The sequence below is a fragment of the Eucyclogobius newberryi genome, unplaced genomic scaffold (assembly GCF_026437365.1).
Source record: "Eucyclogobius newberryi isolate DKJ021-1_F unplaced genomic scaffold, fEucNew1.0.hap1 SCAF_5, whole genome shotgun sequence".
NCBI lineage: Eukaryota > Metazoa > Chordata > Actinopteri > Gobiiformes > Gobiidae > Eucyclogobius > Eucyclogobius newberryi.
In genome coordinates this window covers 29,166,921-29,184,936 of record NW_027316167.1, presented here as the reverse complement: position 1 = coordinate 29,184,936, position 18,016 = coordinate 29,166,921, and the positions used below count along the sequence as shown (strand labels likewise).

Sequence of the window (18,016 nt, the reverse complement as noted above, 5' to 3'; positions counted from 1 at the left end):
TAAAATAATAAAAAAGCTCAGTCAACGTCACATAATGTACAGCCTTTAAACCAAAAACAAACTCGTAAACTAGAACTCAAAGCTGGTGATTACTAAGGTGTCTCGGAAATATTTCTTGAAAACCTACCATAGAAAAATGTATACAATCAAAAATAAAAAAATATATACAGAGGACTAAACCACAAGCTGCAGGTTTTGTCAACTGCCAATATAGTTTACACTATAAAGCTTCTATAAAGCTACGTGAGCGCAACAAGGCCATATCTCTTATTCATGACTTCCTGTTATGCTTTCAGATGTATCAGAAAGCTCCATCCTTGTGTACTTGCTGTATTTTGAACCGGGTAGAACACTAGTGAATGCAGGTGTGAAAGCGCCCTCGGGTGAGAGCCTGTGCTGGTACTCTGTCAGCGGTAACCCAACAACAAGCTCCTAACAGCAGCTGTGAGCCCTCTCTCTGCACACCTGGCTTCACTCTAAACCCCAAAACTCATGTAGTAAATCCACCAGAGCGCCGTCCCCTACCTCCTTAACGTATGAGCAATGTGGCAGCCTTGTGTTGTACAGAGGATTTGGACGGATCGGGCACAGCAGGTCTATATATCTGTCAGGGTTAATACTGTTGTACATCGCAGAGGTTGTGCTTTCCTTGTTCTTGTCAGTTATGTCACCAGCACGAACACAGAAGCCGGCCAAAAACATGGAACGAGAGTGAGCCAAACAAGCAGGGTTTGGCTAATTGGACCTCTGGCACACACTGCGGCTTGTAACGACAAAGTTCAATTGTAAGGTGCAGAGTTAGAAGTTACAGAAGTTATGAAAGGTGGATGAAACGCTTGAAACGATGACGGCCTGCAATCCTGAGTGTCGAGCCGTGTAGTGATCTGAGTGCTTGATATAAAATGACATGTTACCACAATTACTTCAATTCAGGCTGTCCATCCATATGTACGTATTGAGCGAAGTGTTAATATAATGTAATATATGCCAAGTGTGTGTGCCAGTGATGTTCTTTTAGCCGCAGGTGGAGGGCAGTGGCAGGCGTCTCTCTGGGGCAGTAGCTGTGGCAGACCGCTGGGCTGGCATTTGCTCCTGCCACTGGGTCATTTGGCAAACAGCGGGGCCTGGTTGTGACAGAGAGTGAAGGGGCCAAGAGACCAGTAAGAACTCATTTGACAAAAAAATTTGAGGAATGAAAAGATTGACCACCTTGAAAGGAAAAATGACTGAAGTAGCTTACAGCATATGTTTTTTCAATATATTCAATTCAATTTCATTTATTTTTGTCAAAATCACAAAAGCAGTTGCCCAATTACATAATATTATAAAAACATACTTTCTGCTGAATTATGTTTAGGTTGACCAGTCAAATTGGCAGCTACGTACTCTTCCAGGGGTAATTTCCATTCACCATTACAATGCAATGAGTAATATATATATATATATATATATATATATATATATATATATATATATATATATATATATATATATATATATATATATATGTGAGTTTAGAGTTCAAATTGAAAATGACTCTTGGATGAGAGTTGAAACGTCTTGTTTTTAAAAACAGTGTTCAGCTGACTGCAACTAAATCTTTCTTCTACAACTGTAAGGGTAATGTATCAATAAATAGGTAATCAAATGATCACCATGTTAACATTGAGTGACACAATTTTAGACTAAAGCATTTTCTCCCCTAAATCCTCACGCGTCCTGCCTGGGAGTACTAGTGTTTGCTTACCGTGCTCTACTATCCAATCAGAGGCCTCTCCTGACCCACGTCTTATCTCTGATTGATGCCTGACGGGCTCTCACCGCCAAACCGCTTCCTCAACTTTTCCATTAACCTTGTTCTTGTGGAGTTCAGAATATGTTTGTGTATGAACCGAGAAATCTGACAAGACGACAAGGCGATTTTCTATAGAGTTTTACAATGACACAGTCTAGAGGTAGCTCGATTTGACTGTTCTTCTTGGCATTACAAGAGGCTTTTTGATGTAATTGTACGGAATTAAAGTCAAACAGCATGGGCAAAAAGGACTGAAGGAGAAGCATAGGGTGAGCAGTAGAATTGCTAAGTAGATTAAGGCGGGCAACTAATTCACTTTTACAGCTTTTCATGACGTCCGTGTCGCACCGGATGCTACGCCCGCTGTGCATTACAGTCAGTGCCAAACACCACTCGCCCAAGGGATGGGTTTGATCTGACTCGCCCTCACGGCCCTGGGAGTCCGCCTCTCATGGAGTAAATGCTCAACGCACTATTTTAGCTGCTAAGCATTAAGGAAAAGCGTGCCTATCCAGAGGGTCAAGCTTATAAAATAATCCGCCTTTCAACCGCCATTAGAGCGTGGAGGTGCTGACAGAGGCGTGCTAATGCCTTTCTGCTGATCTTTCACTGGTGTGGAGCTTTATTTTTATAGCGTCATGTTCTATTTATTCTGCTCACAGTTCATTACAGTTTGTAGAAAGGTTCCCGTACATCAAGCCCCGATACACATTAAAATTAAATGCTCCATTCAGCAGCCAAATCACAACTTCCACCTCCCTGGAGTGCTGGGATTCCAACTCTCACATCTTCTCTAATGCCAATATAATAGTTGTGATGCAGATTTAATGTATTATGATGCACCTCCACAATACATGGGTAAGTGCTGTATAATCAGATTTGAATGAGGGTAAATAGTGGAAGTGATTCACTGATCTGTAGGTTTAAATCAAGAGGCAAGATTGAGTGTTGTGTTTGGCAGAAACAAAGTGAAAATAATTAAATTAAGAGTGTAAATTAAAAATAATGCAAATACATTTAACAATTTCAATTTGCAATTCACAAAAAAGTCGTAAGTAAATATACCTACAGTTCAAAACATGGGAAATATTTCAGTCCTTGTGAATGTACCATGGGCAATCTTGACGCAATGAACACTTTATTAATACATTAAATGTGTCTAGTTGACTTTTTTGTGTGAATTAACAATCATCTAGCGAGGATCAGCACGTAGGTTGATATTTGATAGATGGTTAATCCAGGACAAATTTAGACATAATACTTAGATAAAGCAAATAACTTTAGAAGGGAGACACGAAAATGAAAGATGAGACATGCGCAGTGAAATATAACAATAAATAACCAACCATTTCATATGTGGAAACAATTTGTGTGTGCGATAGTGACAATAATCAACATCTCATTATCAGATGTGGCGTGTGAAATGTCTGTAAGATTACTAGAAAAGTGCAGAAATATCACCTTAACATCACTTTTTTTTGTTTTTTTCAGCCATTTTAGTTGCATTCTTACCACAAACGATATACCCAATGTTCAAACTTTGCATATCTTAAAGACAACATTCATGATACTATATCTAAATTTCGATATATCACTCGCCTCAAGATATCGCCCTGAACATGAATCAACAGTAGCAAATGCATCCGCTGTTGAATAAAACATCCAACAGCCTTATTTGCAGCTGCACAACTATTACACATAACACGACCACCTTCTCACACAAAGAGCATTTCATTTAAACCTAAAGCGTGCACAGATCAGATTTTCTTCCGCGCACATGTTCCATATGTTGGTAAAAATAATTCACACAGTGGGCGAGGCGGGAGAGCGGACCTATCACGCCTAACAGCATGTGAAGGCTCAGCACGCCCATGTGGCTCTCCCGCCTCAGACCAAACACTCGGTGATGCAAAGGCAATGAGACAGCTGCCACACACACACACACACACACACACACACACACACACACACAGACACACACACATACACACACAGGCATGTTCTCTAGGACACACAGCAGCAAACTCGTCTGTTAAAGTAGGATTTCAAACTGCGACAGGGAAAGTGTGGCAAAAGGGAAAGTACAACTGATGGGGCTGTGCGTGAAATGCAAATGCACATTTTATATCATTATATAAGTCAACAATTAAGATGGAGTAAATGGATTCATTTAGTCTTTGACATTACTATGATTGGTTTTATTCCTCAAATTCTCTAAATTATAGGCCTAATAATTCTGAGCTAGAACCATATTTTTTGTTCATACTTTGACTAGTTGGTCATTTTTTCAATAACTAGTCATAGAAATTACTCAAGTGTTGGCTTTGTATTCACAGTATTTAAACTTTTCATCGCTATGTATTTTCTTTGAATTATCTTGCTTCAGGGTTATTGTGTCAGTAGCATAAAATAGTTTCAATATTATCATTTATCGTGATATTTTAAGTAGCAATATATTCCCCTTCAAAATGAGTTATCATGACAGGCCTATTTACCTGTATATAATAAAGGCTTGGAATGGTTATTTTGTGTTTTTCCAACCCGACAAGCTTCTCACAGCACCACAGTAGGCCACTGCACTCAGTGATCACTGCAGACTCACACCAATCACTTCCTCACACCACAGTCAGAGGCGAGATGGACGAAGTGACACTCTACTACTACGACCTCTGAGGGTAATTGGAAAGTAGCATACGTTATAAGAATCCTTTGAATTGGAGAAGCCAGACTTCTATAGGTATTTACAACTAAGAATTTATTATAACGCCCACAGTAGCCCTCAGACTGAAATATTTATTAAAGCCTATATAGCAGAACTTTCAAGGTTAATAATATATAAATTGAACAAATGTGTCAACAATTTGGGCCGCCACTCTACGAAATAGATTAAAAATAAATGATAAAGTTAATGTAACCTTGTTTTGACGGACAAAGAAGTGGCGGACCTGAAAATCACATGTCTGGAGGAAGTTTTTTTGGAAAAGTGTCTTTTTCACCATGTCCAAATGCTCATTACTTAAAAGAAAATGCAGACTGTTGGAGAACCTGAGGCAGCCAGGAGGCTATCATATGTTTTGGGACTGTCCTGTTGCTCAAAAATATTGGACTGAAGTTCACAAGGCACTGCAGACATTGCTATCTCTCTAAACTTTAGAACTATGTACTTGGGCCTCAGAACTCCTGCCATGGACACAGTGAATGGATACTTTTGGAATGTACTTTTGGCGGTAGAAAAAAAAATGCCATCGTGAGAAAATGGCTGACACAGACTTCATCAATGATCAAAAACTGGACTGACATTGTGACAGACATCAGACAAATGGAAAAACTCCCTTTCAGACTTAATTTGGACTTAAATTTGATAGACTTTGGACTAATAGGACTCTTGTTTGGGTTTGTATGTGCCGAGCTTTGGTTTCTATTGATGTGTAGTGGTATATGAATAGAGGCTTTTCCAAAAGAAAAACACACTATAAAAGTAAAGGGAATGGAAAAGCAAAAAGGCACAGGTCAGGGAGGCCTTGTGCCTCAGACCGAATACTAAATGAGGGGCCTTCAATTTGTGTGGCCATTTGACCCTGGCAGCTTAGCGCTTAGCATCAGCTACATAAATACACAAAAAGCCCTAATTTCCCTCAGCTCCAACCACATTAGAAGTGTGAGGATTGTCTGCGTGTTTGTCATGCAAAATGTTAAATCTGCTAAGCTTTATAAAGCACTGGCAACAGCTCAAAAGGTCAAGATAATTTTCTATTTACTATTAAGTTGAGGGTACCTCACTAAAATATTATAACCCATCTTTAAATCAATTAAAAATATATTTAGTGAACCAATATGTTTAAAGTCAAAAACAGTATATATAATCATTGTCTGACTGAAATAAACAACCAAAGATGTTGTGAGGTTATTGTATAACACTTCTGAAGCTATCAATGAACTTGCAAATAAAACACACAAAAAGTCATGTTTATCACTGTGTATGATAACTTTAGATGCAATTAGATAAATTGTATTTTGCTTTCTGTTTGGTGAATAAGCTCTTCATGGGGTTGCTAGGAGGTGCGATACTAAAAATAGGCTGGATAAATGTATTTTTGATCAATACAGACCCTGAGACAGAGAACACAACACAGTATGGCTGAATCGACTTCTATGAGTCTAAAGTCTTTTACGTGAAATTGTATTAATATTGTAAGTTAATAATAATAATAAAGTACAGAAATAAGAAATGTGTTTTTTTGTGAAAGTAGTATTATACTCAGTACAAGCCATAACAGTAGCCATAACCGTTACTAATATCAAAATAAAGAGGATAACTGCTAAAAATGACTCTCTATACTCTGAGCTTCAAAACATGTCGAAGCAAACAACTGAGCACGTTTGTTGACTAAAGATTAAAACTTGTCACTTACTCCCAAACGCCTCACCCTCATGTTGCATCAAAGAGATGTTCTGTTTTGTGACTGGATGTGGCGGTGCTGCTGCTATCAGAAGTCAGGCTCACAACAAGCTGTCACCCCAGCTCCGAACCACTTTCTACAAGGTGTTATCGAGATGAAAAACCCCAGCGACAGAATACTACGCCACATTCAGTGAAAAAAAAAAAAAAAAGTTTCAGTGACAAGTTGAAAATGTAACATCATTATTGCCCCGACCCAAACCAAGCACGGTGGAGACAGTGATATGCCTCGCTTTTAGAAGTGGCGAATACCTGTTTCTATGTTGAGACAAAGTGTGGGTGTGGTCATTTTTTCACTGTCGAACCCTCCCTCTACAGAGTCACAATATGCTCATATGATTTGCTAATAAATAAATAAATTACCGTATTTTCCGAAGTAGAAGTCGCACCTTTTTTTCAGTTTTTGCCGGGGTGCGACTTATACTCATATTTATACTTATATACTCCGGAGCGACTTTTCACACTTGCAACCTTATTTCATACTCCAGTGCGACTTATTATGTTTTTTTCTCCTCTATTATGCATTTTTGGCTGGTGCGACTTGTACTCCGGTGCGACTTATACTTGTACTACAGAAAATACGGTATGTTTTTTCCAGGTACTTAGTATTGAACTAAAACAAAAGTGAATCATCATTTAACATTTTCTCCATTGCAAACCACACTATTGATCTAAAAGTGGTAGTAATAAAAACAGGTCCATTGACTTCCTGTTCAAAACTGCAGACACTTTCATACATTTTTGGGCCAGGCAAAAAAAGAGTCTTATTTCAAACTAAAATTGCTCTCAGAATGTGGACTGATGTGTGTGTGAGAGCTCTGGAGAGGGAACAATCTGAAGAACAGTGAATGGAGCATAAAATACTTCATAACTAACAAATCAGAGGACTGGATGTGAATGATGTCACAGAACTTTTCAGAAGGTTTCTTTTGTTATGAACTATAACATCAGCCTGTCCAGGGACTACAGGTGGACATTATGACTTGAGCTAAAGCCTGGTACAATGCATCTCTCATGTTATAGTTAATGTATATTGTGCACTGCCCCAGCCTAAATAAATAAACTAAACTAAATGATAAGCCCTGTCATTTCGTACTTGAATTTCACCGTAGCAAGCAACAGATTATCACACATTTGTTTTTTTTTGTGGCTACAAGACATTTCAGAACCAATCATGTCGTTGCAGAGTGATATTATGATGCTGCTGTGTTACGTCCTGCACCTTTAAACAAGGTTAAAATCTCAATAAAGTTAATTTTACAAACTTTTCAAGAGGAATGATTATCGACACATTTCAACTTTGGACGGATCATATTCTCTGTGGTAGCCATCTTTAAATATTACAACCATTTTATTTTATGTAATTTCCCTTGTGCATGAAAAGGAATCAAAGTAAAAATGAAAGAGAATGTTCAATACGTCGCCCATAAATCGCAACGTTGAATTATCTTTTCTATAGGCCTATGATACTATGATGAAAAATAAATAAATCAAAAGACAGAGGCTGAAATCAGTGCAGGACAAGACCAGACTGGTATGCGGGGGATTAAGTGGTTGGATAATGGTGTAGATGTGATCCGAACATACCTGATTGGAGTATCTCATGCTGACGTTGCGCTGGTCCTGCCGCGGCACATAGCGGTGAATGGGGTCGATTTCGTTCGGGCTGATTAGCTCATCCACTGCGATGCACACAAAAAAACGCACAACCACGCACACGGTCAGACATGGAACAGACGAGAGCCGGACACGGATGCAGATGGACACACAACGAGGCCCGGCGAGGCTAACCGAGTACAGGGCAAATCGATCGCTCACCGTTAGCTTGCATTAGCACAGCACAAAGATACAATTGCCCACACATTATTGCAATGTTTTAATGTCAATATATAAAGATAAGAGTGCATTATGGTGGTAGCTATACATCAAGCCTATTTGCATTAAAATAACCCAATTTGTGAGAATAAAGAGGCCATATACCCAGCAGCCTGGCGATGTTGTACAGCGCTTGACCCCACAGGAAGACCTTTCCGTCACGGCCACTGTTGCTTGGGAAACGCTTTTGGCTGCCATGTTTGCTTTGCTCCGCCTCCACAAAGTCCGCTGGGACATAGTAGTATTTGGGGATGATAGCGTGGCCTGAGAATAGACAAAAAGAGTAAAAAACAAAACAAGAATGTGATGTATAGTGTCCTGTTTTGAGCCACTTGCCTCCACACACGCACACAAGCACGCACAAGACTTTTTACATACAATATTAATAAAATAAATGTTGAAATATGGTGATGAAAGTCAAGCAGATAGAGAATATTTAAGAATAAAGTTATCTTTTTATTGAAAATCTTAAATTGCTTGTTCTTTCTTTGACATTTGTGGCATTGTTTTTTTGTCTTAGTTATAAAAAAAAAGGTCTTTTTGTTTTAGAGTCTGCACAGTCAAGCTTACAATGCGCAAATTACCACTTGTTTTTGTAGTCGACTTGTCATGATTCGCTTGATCGTTGCAGCTTTAAATATGATAATTAAATGTGCTCACCAGTGGTTAAAGGCGTTGCACATTATCTGGTTGCTACATATAGAGGAATCACAGAGGAGGTTTGGAACATGCCCTTATAAACTGGCTATAACTGCAGCCCTCGCACTGTTCGTCAGAATGATGTAGCAGCAAAGCCAAAAACTATAAATTCCAAACTTCAGCTTCATCTAAAATATTCTCTGTGGAGAGTCACAATAGCGGTATCTATCATCTTTGTGTGTTCTCATAGATATTGATTTACACATACTACACTGCCCATCTCAAGAAGGTGATTCATATTCTATAAACAATACCTGGAGAATACTGACAAAAACAACAAATCAAAATAAAAACTAACATAGTGGATCACAGCAATTCAATAATCTGGTCAAATTATGTTATAACACAGTGTAAGAAAGTATAGTGCTGTATGTCATCCCAAAGCTTGGATTGTAAGATTTGTAAATGCAAAAGATGTGAAAAGACAATGGCGCTACTGCTAGCTTTAAAGCAGCATTTTCTACAATAGTTTTTTTCAAGTATAGCTTTAGGGAGATTTATTCACTTTAACAACAACCATCCCAATTAACCCCACACAAATGCATCCCATCGAGGTGTCTATCCACGTGCTTAACATTTCACAGTTTCTTACCCCACGCATACAGCGAACCTGGTATTTAAGTGAAAAAATACTTCAATGCGTCGTCCCTTAAAGCCCTCCAATTAACTCGAGGAGGTTTGTTAATTCACACGTATCCAGTACACTTAAATCAGCACATCATGATCCTCTCCGCTCCGATCGCTCCGGCTCTTCTCTGTGCAGACTCAAAGCTGCCGACATCCTTATCATTTCACACTCTCCCCTTCTTTAGGTGCGAGACGGAAAAGGCCAAGATCGTTCGGCCGCAGTATGAGGTCTATGAATATGGATGAGCGAGTTCAATAAGAGAAGAAGTTTGCAGTACTACAGAGGCAGGTACACTGTAGCTAGAACCCTTGCTCACATCCTTTGTGTGAGTTTTATTATTTCTCACCTTCGTATGAGTGGAAGATGACGGGTTCGAGCAGATCCTGGTATTCTTTGACTTGGGCCTTGTTGCCTCTGAAGACACCTGCGAGACATAAACAAACATCAACAAGAACCATTAACCGTTACCATGGAAACTGTACTTAAGGCAAAATGACTCGACACTTTGAACAATCTTATTCAGCTTGAGAAACGGGTTGTCGATTGAAAATGTAGTCACAACAAGAAAGTACATAAAGTAAAAAAAAATCATCATAATCAAAATACAACGATTACAAAAAGAGAAGTTAGAAAATGTATTTTTTTGGTCTATATTAAGAGTGTAAAGATATGTGGTAGTAGGCATTTAAAAAACATAAAAATACATGTGTGAAATGTCTTGTCTTGTAATGTAAATGTTTAAAGTATTTAAAGGGGTCCCAAACACCAAATATAAACATACAAAACATGGCCATGTCCAATTTATATGTATTTAAGCATAAATCAACCTAAGAATTGTTATCTGTAAAACCTTTATGTTGCTTGAACATGTTTATATTGTATCTGGGGAAATACAAAGCTTATGAAATTTGAATTCAAAATCTCACCCTCATCATACCCTCCCTTTAACGGTCATACCCTTCCTTTAAATGAAAGTTAAGAGTTTAGTGCTCACTTCCCTTCTATATAATGACAGATTGGACGCCGTTCTTTGGCAAACGTGAATGTGCACTTCTCATCTATGCTGTGCCATTTGATTTATATAAAGAATGTGTGAATATTCTTTGCAATACGTTATAACTGAATGGCTTTAACCTTGTGTGTATGGAAGTCATCTTATATCTGACCGTTCCCATATGTTCACTCGGTTGTATTTCCCGCACCTTTTGCAACCCTTTTCAAAGCGTCTACAAATCCCTCAAGAAAATGACAAAATGTAATTTCCCGTCAAATGCAACAAGTAGTGTTTCTCCCTTTTCCCAGATAACACACTCGAGGTGACATTACAAAGGATGCGGATTCAACGAGACTTACCATCAATCATCATGTAGATGAAAAATATGGGAAACTCGCCCTCGATTCCATCAAAAAGCTGCAAAGAGAAAGAGAGAGGAGGAATGACTGATTTTCTATTTCACCAGAAGGGACCAGCTCAAGGACTTTAGAGGAATGGGTGGCTGAACTTCCACATCAGTGAATACAAAACAGTCTGGCCTATGTGCCAAACTAAAGAGGGTATAGAAAGGAGGAGGCCAATAAGCTCAGAAATTAGGTTGCTACTGTCTCTAATGACTAAAGCCAAAATGCATACATTGCAGGAGGCTTCCACAAATGTATAAACACACAAGTTTAGACAATTTCTCCACCATGCACAATTTAAAAACACAATGACAACAATTAAGCAGGATTTGCAACACTAAACATTCACTACAGCCATCGTAAGCAGGAATCTAGAGTATTGCACTACTTCCAACACCCTTGAACTGGCAAATAAAGCTATTGAGGGGGAGTTCATTATTATTGGAGGATAAATAAAAGCCTGAACGAAGCACGGCAAATAAAAACACATTCTACGGTAAATCAATATTACGATTGTCTACACTGTGTGGCACTTATGAAACCGTTCAATGACCTCCTGCAGTCCGGTGCGTTTTTTATGCTTTTTCCTTAATTAAACTTTACTTTACTTCATAAACACTGGGCTGTTGATGGACTAGCTGATTGACTGACTGGATAATCAATGTGCACTAGGCGTCTGTGCTTTTACTGTGCAACTACTCGGTCGACTGAGCCTGGAAAAATGAGAGGCGGCGTGTGGCGGCGGTGGGAGACAATTTTGCACAACTTGAACTGATCTGACAATCTTGCTCATCCAGAAATCCTATTATAGATTTCAGTCGCTGTACACACACAGGGCTGTTTGGTCTCATGTCATGGGGGGCTGGGGGGCTGGAGGGCTGGGGGGTGGAGTCAAGCAGGCTCCAGTTGTTATGATTCAGCCACATCTTTTTGTTTTTTTTCTAATTCGATTGTTTTTTTAATAATCTGAAAGAAAAATGCATAACGAGCTCAAGAGGGAAACGTCCATAACTTAGGCATTTTTAATCAAGTTTTTGTCATATCATTCTTTCTTTCTTTCTTTCTTTCTTTGAAACAAAGGCTATTTGTCAAAACTTAATCAGAAAAACAGCGGTGTGAAAAAGTATTTGACTGATTTTTTTCTTTTTGCATGTTTGTCACACTTAAATGTTTCATAATCATCAAAGAAATGCACTTTTAAATGAAAGTTTTTATTATTAAGAGACTAAACTAAATCCTATCCTATGAGGCCCTGTGTGAAAAAGTGTTAGTATTGTTCCATCTTATTGTTCTCTGGCAGCCCCTCCCTCATAGTTGTGGGGTGCTATATCCCACTCAAAATGACTTACAAAGCCATTGTCCAGATTACTTACCCTTGCATTTGGACCTCTACAAGGACATTGGTGTGCGTTAACGTTTGATGTGTTAAAAAATAATCATTAAACATAATTTTTGATCTAATATAGCATCAATAAAATCAGCTGATGTCTTCCAACACAATAGCTATTCACTGTAAATATTGTCTTTAATTTCCATTAGCCCGTACCAGTTTGGAACAAAGAGGAACTCCCTTTTGGTTACTGCTGGTAGTAGTAGTACTGCTCGTAAATGATCAATCACTGACTTTAAGGTGGCTAGCACTCTCTCACCGTTGTCCATCTGCGCTGCCATTGCATCATTGAGCAGGTAAACTTCTTTGTTGATACAGCCAGAGAAGGCACCGGCGTGTGACCGTGGAGTACATAAATAAAGGACTCAGCACTATAAGTGTCTAGAACGACTGTCTATAAATCCAATCCAATATCATAGGTCTTAAAGTGGCTATGTTAGTGCTGAATAGGCTTACACAGCAAAACCGTGAATCTAATAAAACATTAGGCAACGCCGTTAATGCTGGTAGATGAAAGCAAGCCGTAACTAAAGGTTAAGTAGTTTGAAATGTCACTTTTTCACACTTTAAGGGCACTACAAGATATGAATTTGTACAGCTATGCTCTTATTTTGACATCAAATCTAGTCTCTGTGGCCTTGCATGCTGCTCTGAAAGAGATACTATCTGGCAGGAACAGTTGGAAGAAAGAGGTGGAATAGAAAGCAAAGTTGGCTCGGAGAGGGAGCTAAAGCAGTCACCCAGTGCGGCCTGTGTTTTTTGGCCTGTCTAGCCAGTAAACAGGCAGGGATCCCCGGTGTTTTGTGCTCCAGCAGCTACACTGATTGTTAAAACTGTCTATCACACCGGCTGCTGCACCTCTTCACTGGTAAACAGACGGAGTGCAAAGGCATATGCCCCACCACAGGCTCCTCCTAAACACCACCGACAAGTGCAACAAGGGACCCCCACCCGCACAGCAACTGCCAAAAACTCACTTTAACATTGCAGTCAGGGGATGTACAGTAGCGTCTTATTGATAGCATCCAAATGTAACGCGAAAAATGAGTCATAATATCAGATAAAACAAAATGTACAAGAAAGTTTATACCGATGATTCCACGTCTGAGCAGTGTACAGTAAAAGAGGACAGTTATAGAAATCCAACCATTGTGATATTTATGCGAAAAGTGATGCATTCATCTGGCCCTTTACACGCCGTTTCATTTGCAGTATGTATTAGCATGTAGTAGCAAATATATTACAATGAGTAGACGGAGAGGAAAAATCATCACTGGCACTGTAAATCGGCAGAAAGTTATGAAACTGGCATCAGCTTATCGTTTCATAAATTGGGATCTCTCGAAGCCCAAAAAGTCAGGGTTTTAGCGCTGATTCATTGCAACTGAATCTTTGTACTCCTCCAACTCTTCAGAATATAACAATACAACAATTCTGATTTCAAACGTGCTGGTTATCCAAGGTTTTTTGCCTGCCCGGGGACTTCTGCGCTCAGGCATCACGGCAGCGCACATCTTATTCAACACTACTCAACTTTCTTTTCCGACAATTTTGCAAATCTACAAGAGCCCGAAGCAATCTAATTTGCTAAGAGGGGCATTATTGTTTTGAGCATTATTCATAGTCACACTACAGCTTTGCATGCCACAAGGAGCAATCTGTCAAGTCCCACTAAACCACATTGAGAACTGGTCCCCCTTGGCTATAAAAAGGTTTTTGTTTTTTTGTAGATTTTCGTGAAATGCGATAAGCTCGTGTTAGGGCCCGGCATGTGGATAGGTTTATACATGTATTTAAACATAGTAGAAAAAGCTTCAGTTGTAGTCATCTGGACTCAGTTAGAAAAAATAGACGTTTTGACTCTCATCCAAGAGTCATTGTCAATAAAAGAATTTAGATCGAGAACTCCGATATTAATACTGTTCTGTGGTAAGACCCGCCCATTGGGCGGAGCCTTCCTGAAGTAGAAAGAGTTGTTTGTTTCAACAGAAACTCCCCCCTTGTATCTACCGAGCTAGCCTATTCAGAATTTTAATGGGCTATTAGAATCCTCTTTGTCTTTGTGAGACCCTGGCTCAAACACCCTGAGGACCTGATTAGCATCTAAATGTCCTGGTCCTGGTCCTATGGAACGCGCCTGGACGAATGAGGGATTACACCGACATGTATTTAAACAATTTATTGTCTTATGCTCCATTGCAGAATGCCCCATAATTTAGATCCAATACGGCCTTGTTATTTGAAGGAAAAATCACCAAAAATGAGACATATTACATTGATATCGCTGAATATTTGAGTGAATTTAAATAAGTTGAAATGTCATCAAAAGTGAGACTTGTCTGACAGTGTAAAATGCACTAAAGCCCACTTCTTTCAGGGCTTTGTACACTTGCTCCCTTAGCTCATTAATGCTGCAAGGTTAGTTCTGAGGCTAAAGCACTGGCTTGTAGTGCATTAAGCATCAGCCTTGGAGTCACTCACTGTATGCACTCTTCAGTTCAGTTGTGAAGTGTTGTTTTGTAAAGTTCTCGGGGGATTTTTCCGAAAGGCCAATGAATGCACGGTCACACAAACATATCCAATACGGGCTTGAACTTTGATAGGAAACTTATTCGCACACACAAACACTTGGACACACACACACAAACACATATAATAAGGAATAAGGAGTGAAATGCCAAGGGGATTAAACCCTGTGTTTGACTGGTATGTGTAAGATAAAAGATGTTCAATATTATTTTTAAAAGTCTACGCTGTTAACTATCACCACCACAACAATAATCAAAATATTATACATTTATTCTCCTTCATTCTTAAAAGATGGTAAAAACAATATCGAAAGCTTTTGAGATACCAACCTTCATTTCAGCAGGTTTGTAGTAGCGCCGGTCCTTGTCCTCATTGGCAGTGCGGTAACCGTCGCGGAGGAATCTCTTGAAACCGTACTTTCCGCGCAGCTTTCGAACAATCTTGTCCAGTGTCTGACTGGAAAGTGCATCGTCGTCTACTGCAAAAGCAGGATAGCTGATCGTCGGAAGCAAAGCGGCGTCTGTGTTCTGGAAAAGGAAACACATTTTTTTTAATGCTTTTTAATTGATTGACTGATAGATAAAAATGACAGAAAATATTGTTTTTGATTAGAAATTTTCATCTTGATGCGACTTCATGTAGTGCATTTCTAACTTCTGTGTTTGTAGACTTTTAGCATGCTCAAGAACTGCATGTTAGAATACATAGATGATAAAAAAATATAGGTTTGGACATCAAATATTACCTTCTAAAACCTTATCTTGAACAAAATATGCATGCATTGTTCACTAAATAGATACAAACTTTCAAACTGTAATAATATTTCGAACAGTATCATCAGCATTTACTGTAACAAAACATAAACATTAGCCACCTGAAAAGGGTACATCCAAAGCATTCATGGATTTTCATTTTTTAATAGGAATTGTTAGTTTTTCCAATAACTCAAAGTGGTAATGGTCAAAACAGTCAATCCACAACTAATGAAAAAGTTTGGATAGTTTTTGTGAATCTGCAGCATCATTTTGGCTCTAGAATTCGGGCTTCAGTAACAGAGCTTTAGTACATTTTCTGCCAGAGTGAAACGTCTGTCAAGTGTTAGTAACCACGCGTTGCTCCAGCTCTAACGTCTTCGTTAATGTCTTCAGAGGTGAAAATGGGATGTGATATCAGCTTGGAAACATATTCACCAGAGGTACCTCACAGGCCTATATTGAAGATTGAATTCCAATATTGCACCGTAAGAAGAGGTGATATTACATTGATATTTTATGCTTATCCTGAAGTTTATTGGTCCTCCTGCACTTGTGGTGTGCCTTTAACGTCCATCTCCCTGGGCTATAACATCACTCGGTTGGCCTAATTACACTCATTTCCTCTGCGGCTGATGGCTGCTATTCTGCCACACATTCAGCTCAGAGATGTGATCATTTAAGTGTCTGCGAGCTGCTGAGAGTGAGAGGGAATGAATTTGCCTTCACTTTGGACTTTCACCACCCACAGAGCTGCAGGTGCCACTTGTTCGTAACATTTCTCATCCGATTAATTTAAGGGAAAGAACATTTAGAGAGGAGGGTAGTTCTAAAAGGTATTTCACTTACAATATATTTTGCTATCATTATATTATAAAAAAAAATAATAAATACAAATTCTATCTGATGTATGGCCTGAAGTCCTCAAAAAATATGTCCAAAACAGGAAATGTGACTGAAACCCATGAATATGATATTATAGTTCTTTACTGTATTTAACATGTTATATTTAATTCCATTGTTGTGTATGTTTTCCATTTTTTAACATACAAATATGAACTCCATTTACACTGAAACAAAAAGAGAACTTGCATGTGAGCGAGACTCCCGGGGCAACAGAGAGCACAGAGTTTGTCTGTTCCTGTTGTGGGCGTCCAAATCCACAAATATCACCGACCACGAGCAGCCCTGCCGAGCAAAACACACAAACAAGTGGATTTATTTTTAGTCTTGTATGTTTATGTTGAGCATATAGATACAATTATGTACAATTAAAACAAAGATCAAACAACAAATCCATTCTGGAAAAAAAAGAAAAGGAAAAGATAGTATAACGCCCACCCCTTCCTTCCCACGTCTTAACACCATAACACGATGAAAGCAACTTGAATAACACTGTCAACAAATCTGTATGACTTGAGGGCACCAAACAAGCTTCCTAGCACAGTATTATTCTGTCGACACAGGCTAACATTTTATTTTGATATAAAGTGTAGGAGGGAGACAAGCACAGAATGGAGAGTCACTTGTACAAAACTGAAGTGGCACGAACAATGCTGAGCGCCGGTCCAGCAGTGGGAGGGGCCCAACACTTTTCAGAGTACTTACCGTGTTAAGTGGTCAAAACATTTCTAGTGCTGGTCCCCTTCTATCCATCAGCCTTGTCGCTCCAACCTCCTTCTAAGCACGTTTTAATGCAGCCCAAATGTATTATGCATCACCAACGTATTATTTTTTTTCTTTCGTCAGGTCAGGTCAACCAGAAGTTTTAGTCAAATCAGCAATGTTTTACGGTAGAGTTCAGTTCACTTCAGGCTTTTCCAAGGTTGCATCAGCAGAGAAAAAAGGGTGAAGAGAAATAATTTTACCTTGCATCCGTTCGACACGGTTACCGTGAATAAGCTTGTAAAAGATGAGATGGGTCCCGAAGGTGGTAAATGTCAGCATTTATACATTATGCTGTTGCAATGATGTAGAAAGAAATCAAGAAAAGTGTCTTGTCTGCTGTGGGTACTTGGACTTGCCCTTGTGGTTCAGTATTGAATTAGAAAGGAAAGGTCTGCAGTGGAAGTCGGCATGTAGGAGAGTCTACACAACAGAAGTCAGCATGTACTTTAACATACCGGTACATGCATCTGTGGATACTTTTCAGAATGATTGAACAAGGTCTTTCAGTGGGGATTATCAGATGAAATAATTGTTGCGCTAAATGGAAACATGAAATAAAAAAGTTAATTCAAATCAAAGTGGCTGCTAATCTGCACCAAATGCCTCTGTGAAGACATCAATCACTCACAGAGCAGATTGATGCATGCCCCGTGACACAACTGCAGTATGCGCTGGTCAGAGATGAGGCTGAACTGTTAACCTTTGGGGCTTTGGGGCTTTGGGGCTTGTGGGTGAACAAGCTCTCCACAGCCACGGCAACATGAACGTTTGTAACTTGGGTGTTCAAGTGGGTGACAAAAAGTGAGTCATACTTTAAATTGCA

At 39.2% G+C, this 18,016-nt stretch overlaps 1 protein-coding gene across 4 annotated transcripts in view; it reads right to left on the bottom strand.

Moving 5' to 3' along the window:
* The window catches only part of phkb (phosphorylase kinase, beta), an 85,116-nt gene that overhangs the window by 35,850 nt on the left and 31,250 nt on the right, over positions 1 to 18,016 (bottom strand). For all 4 annotated transcript variants that reach the window (XM_072464530.1, XM_072464529.1, XM_072464531.1 and 1 more), the window contains 6 exons: positions 16,618 to 16,713; positions 15,103 to 15,300; positions 10,810 to 10,867; positions 9,803 to 9,880; positions 8,235 to 8,393; positions 7,842 to 7,936 (listed from right to left, as the gene is read on the bottom strand). In XM_072464530.1, the coding sequence (XP_072320631.1) occupies positions 7,842 to 7,936; positions 8,235 to 8,393; positions 9,803 to 9,880; positions 10,810 to 10,867; positions 15,103 to 15,300; positions 16,618 to 16,713 (684 nt within the window). The remainder of the gene's footprint in view (positions 1 to 7,841; positions 7,937 to 8,234; positions 8,394 to 9,802; positions 9,881 to 10,809; positions 10,868 to 15,102; positions 15,301 to 16,617; positions 16,714 to 18,016) is intronic.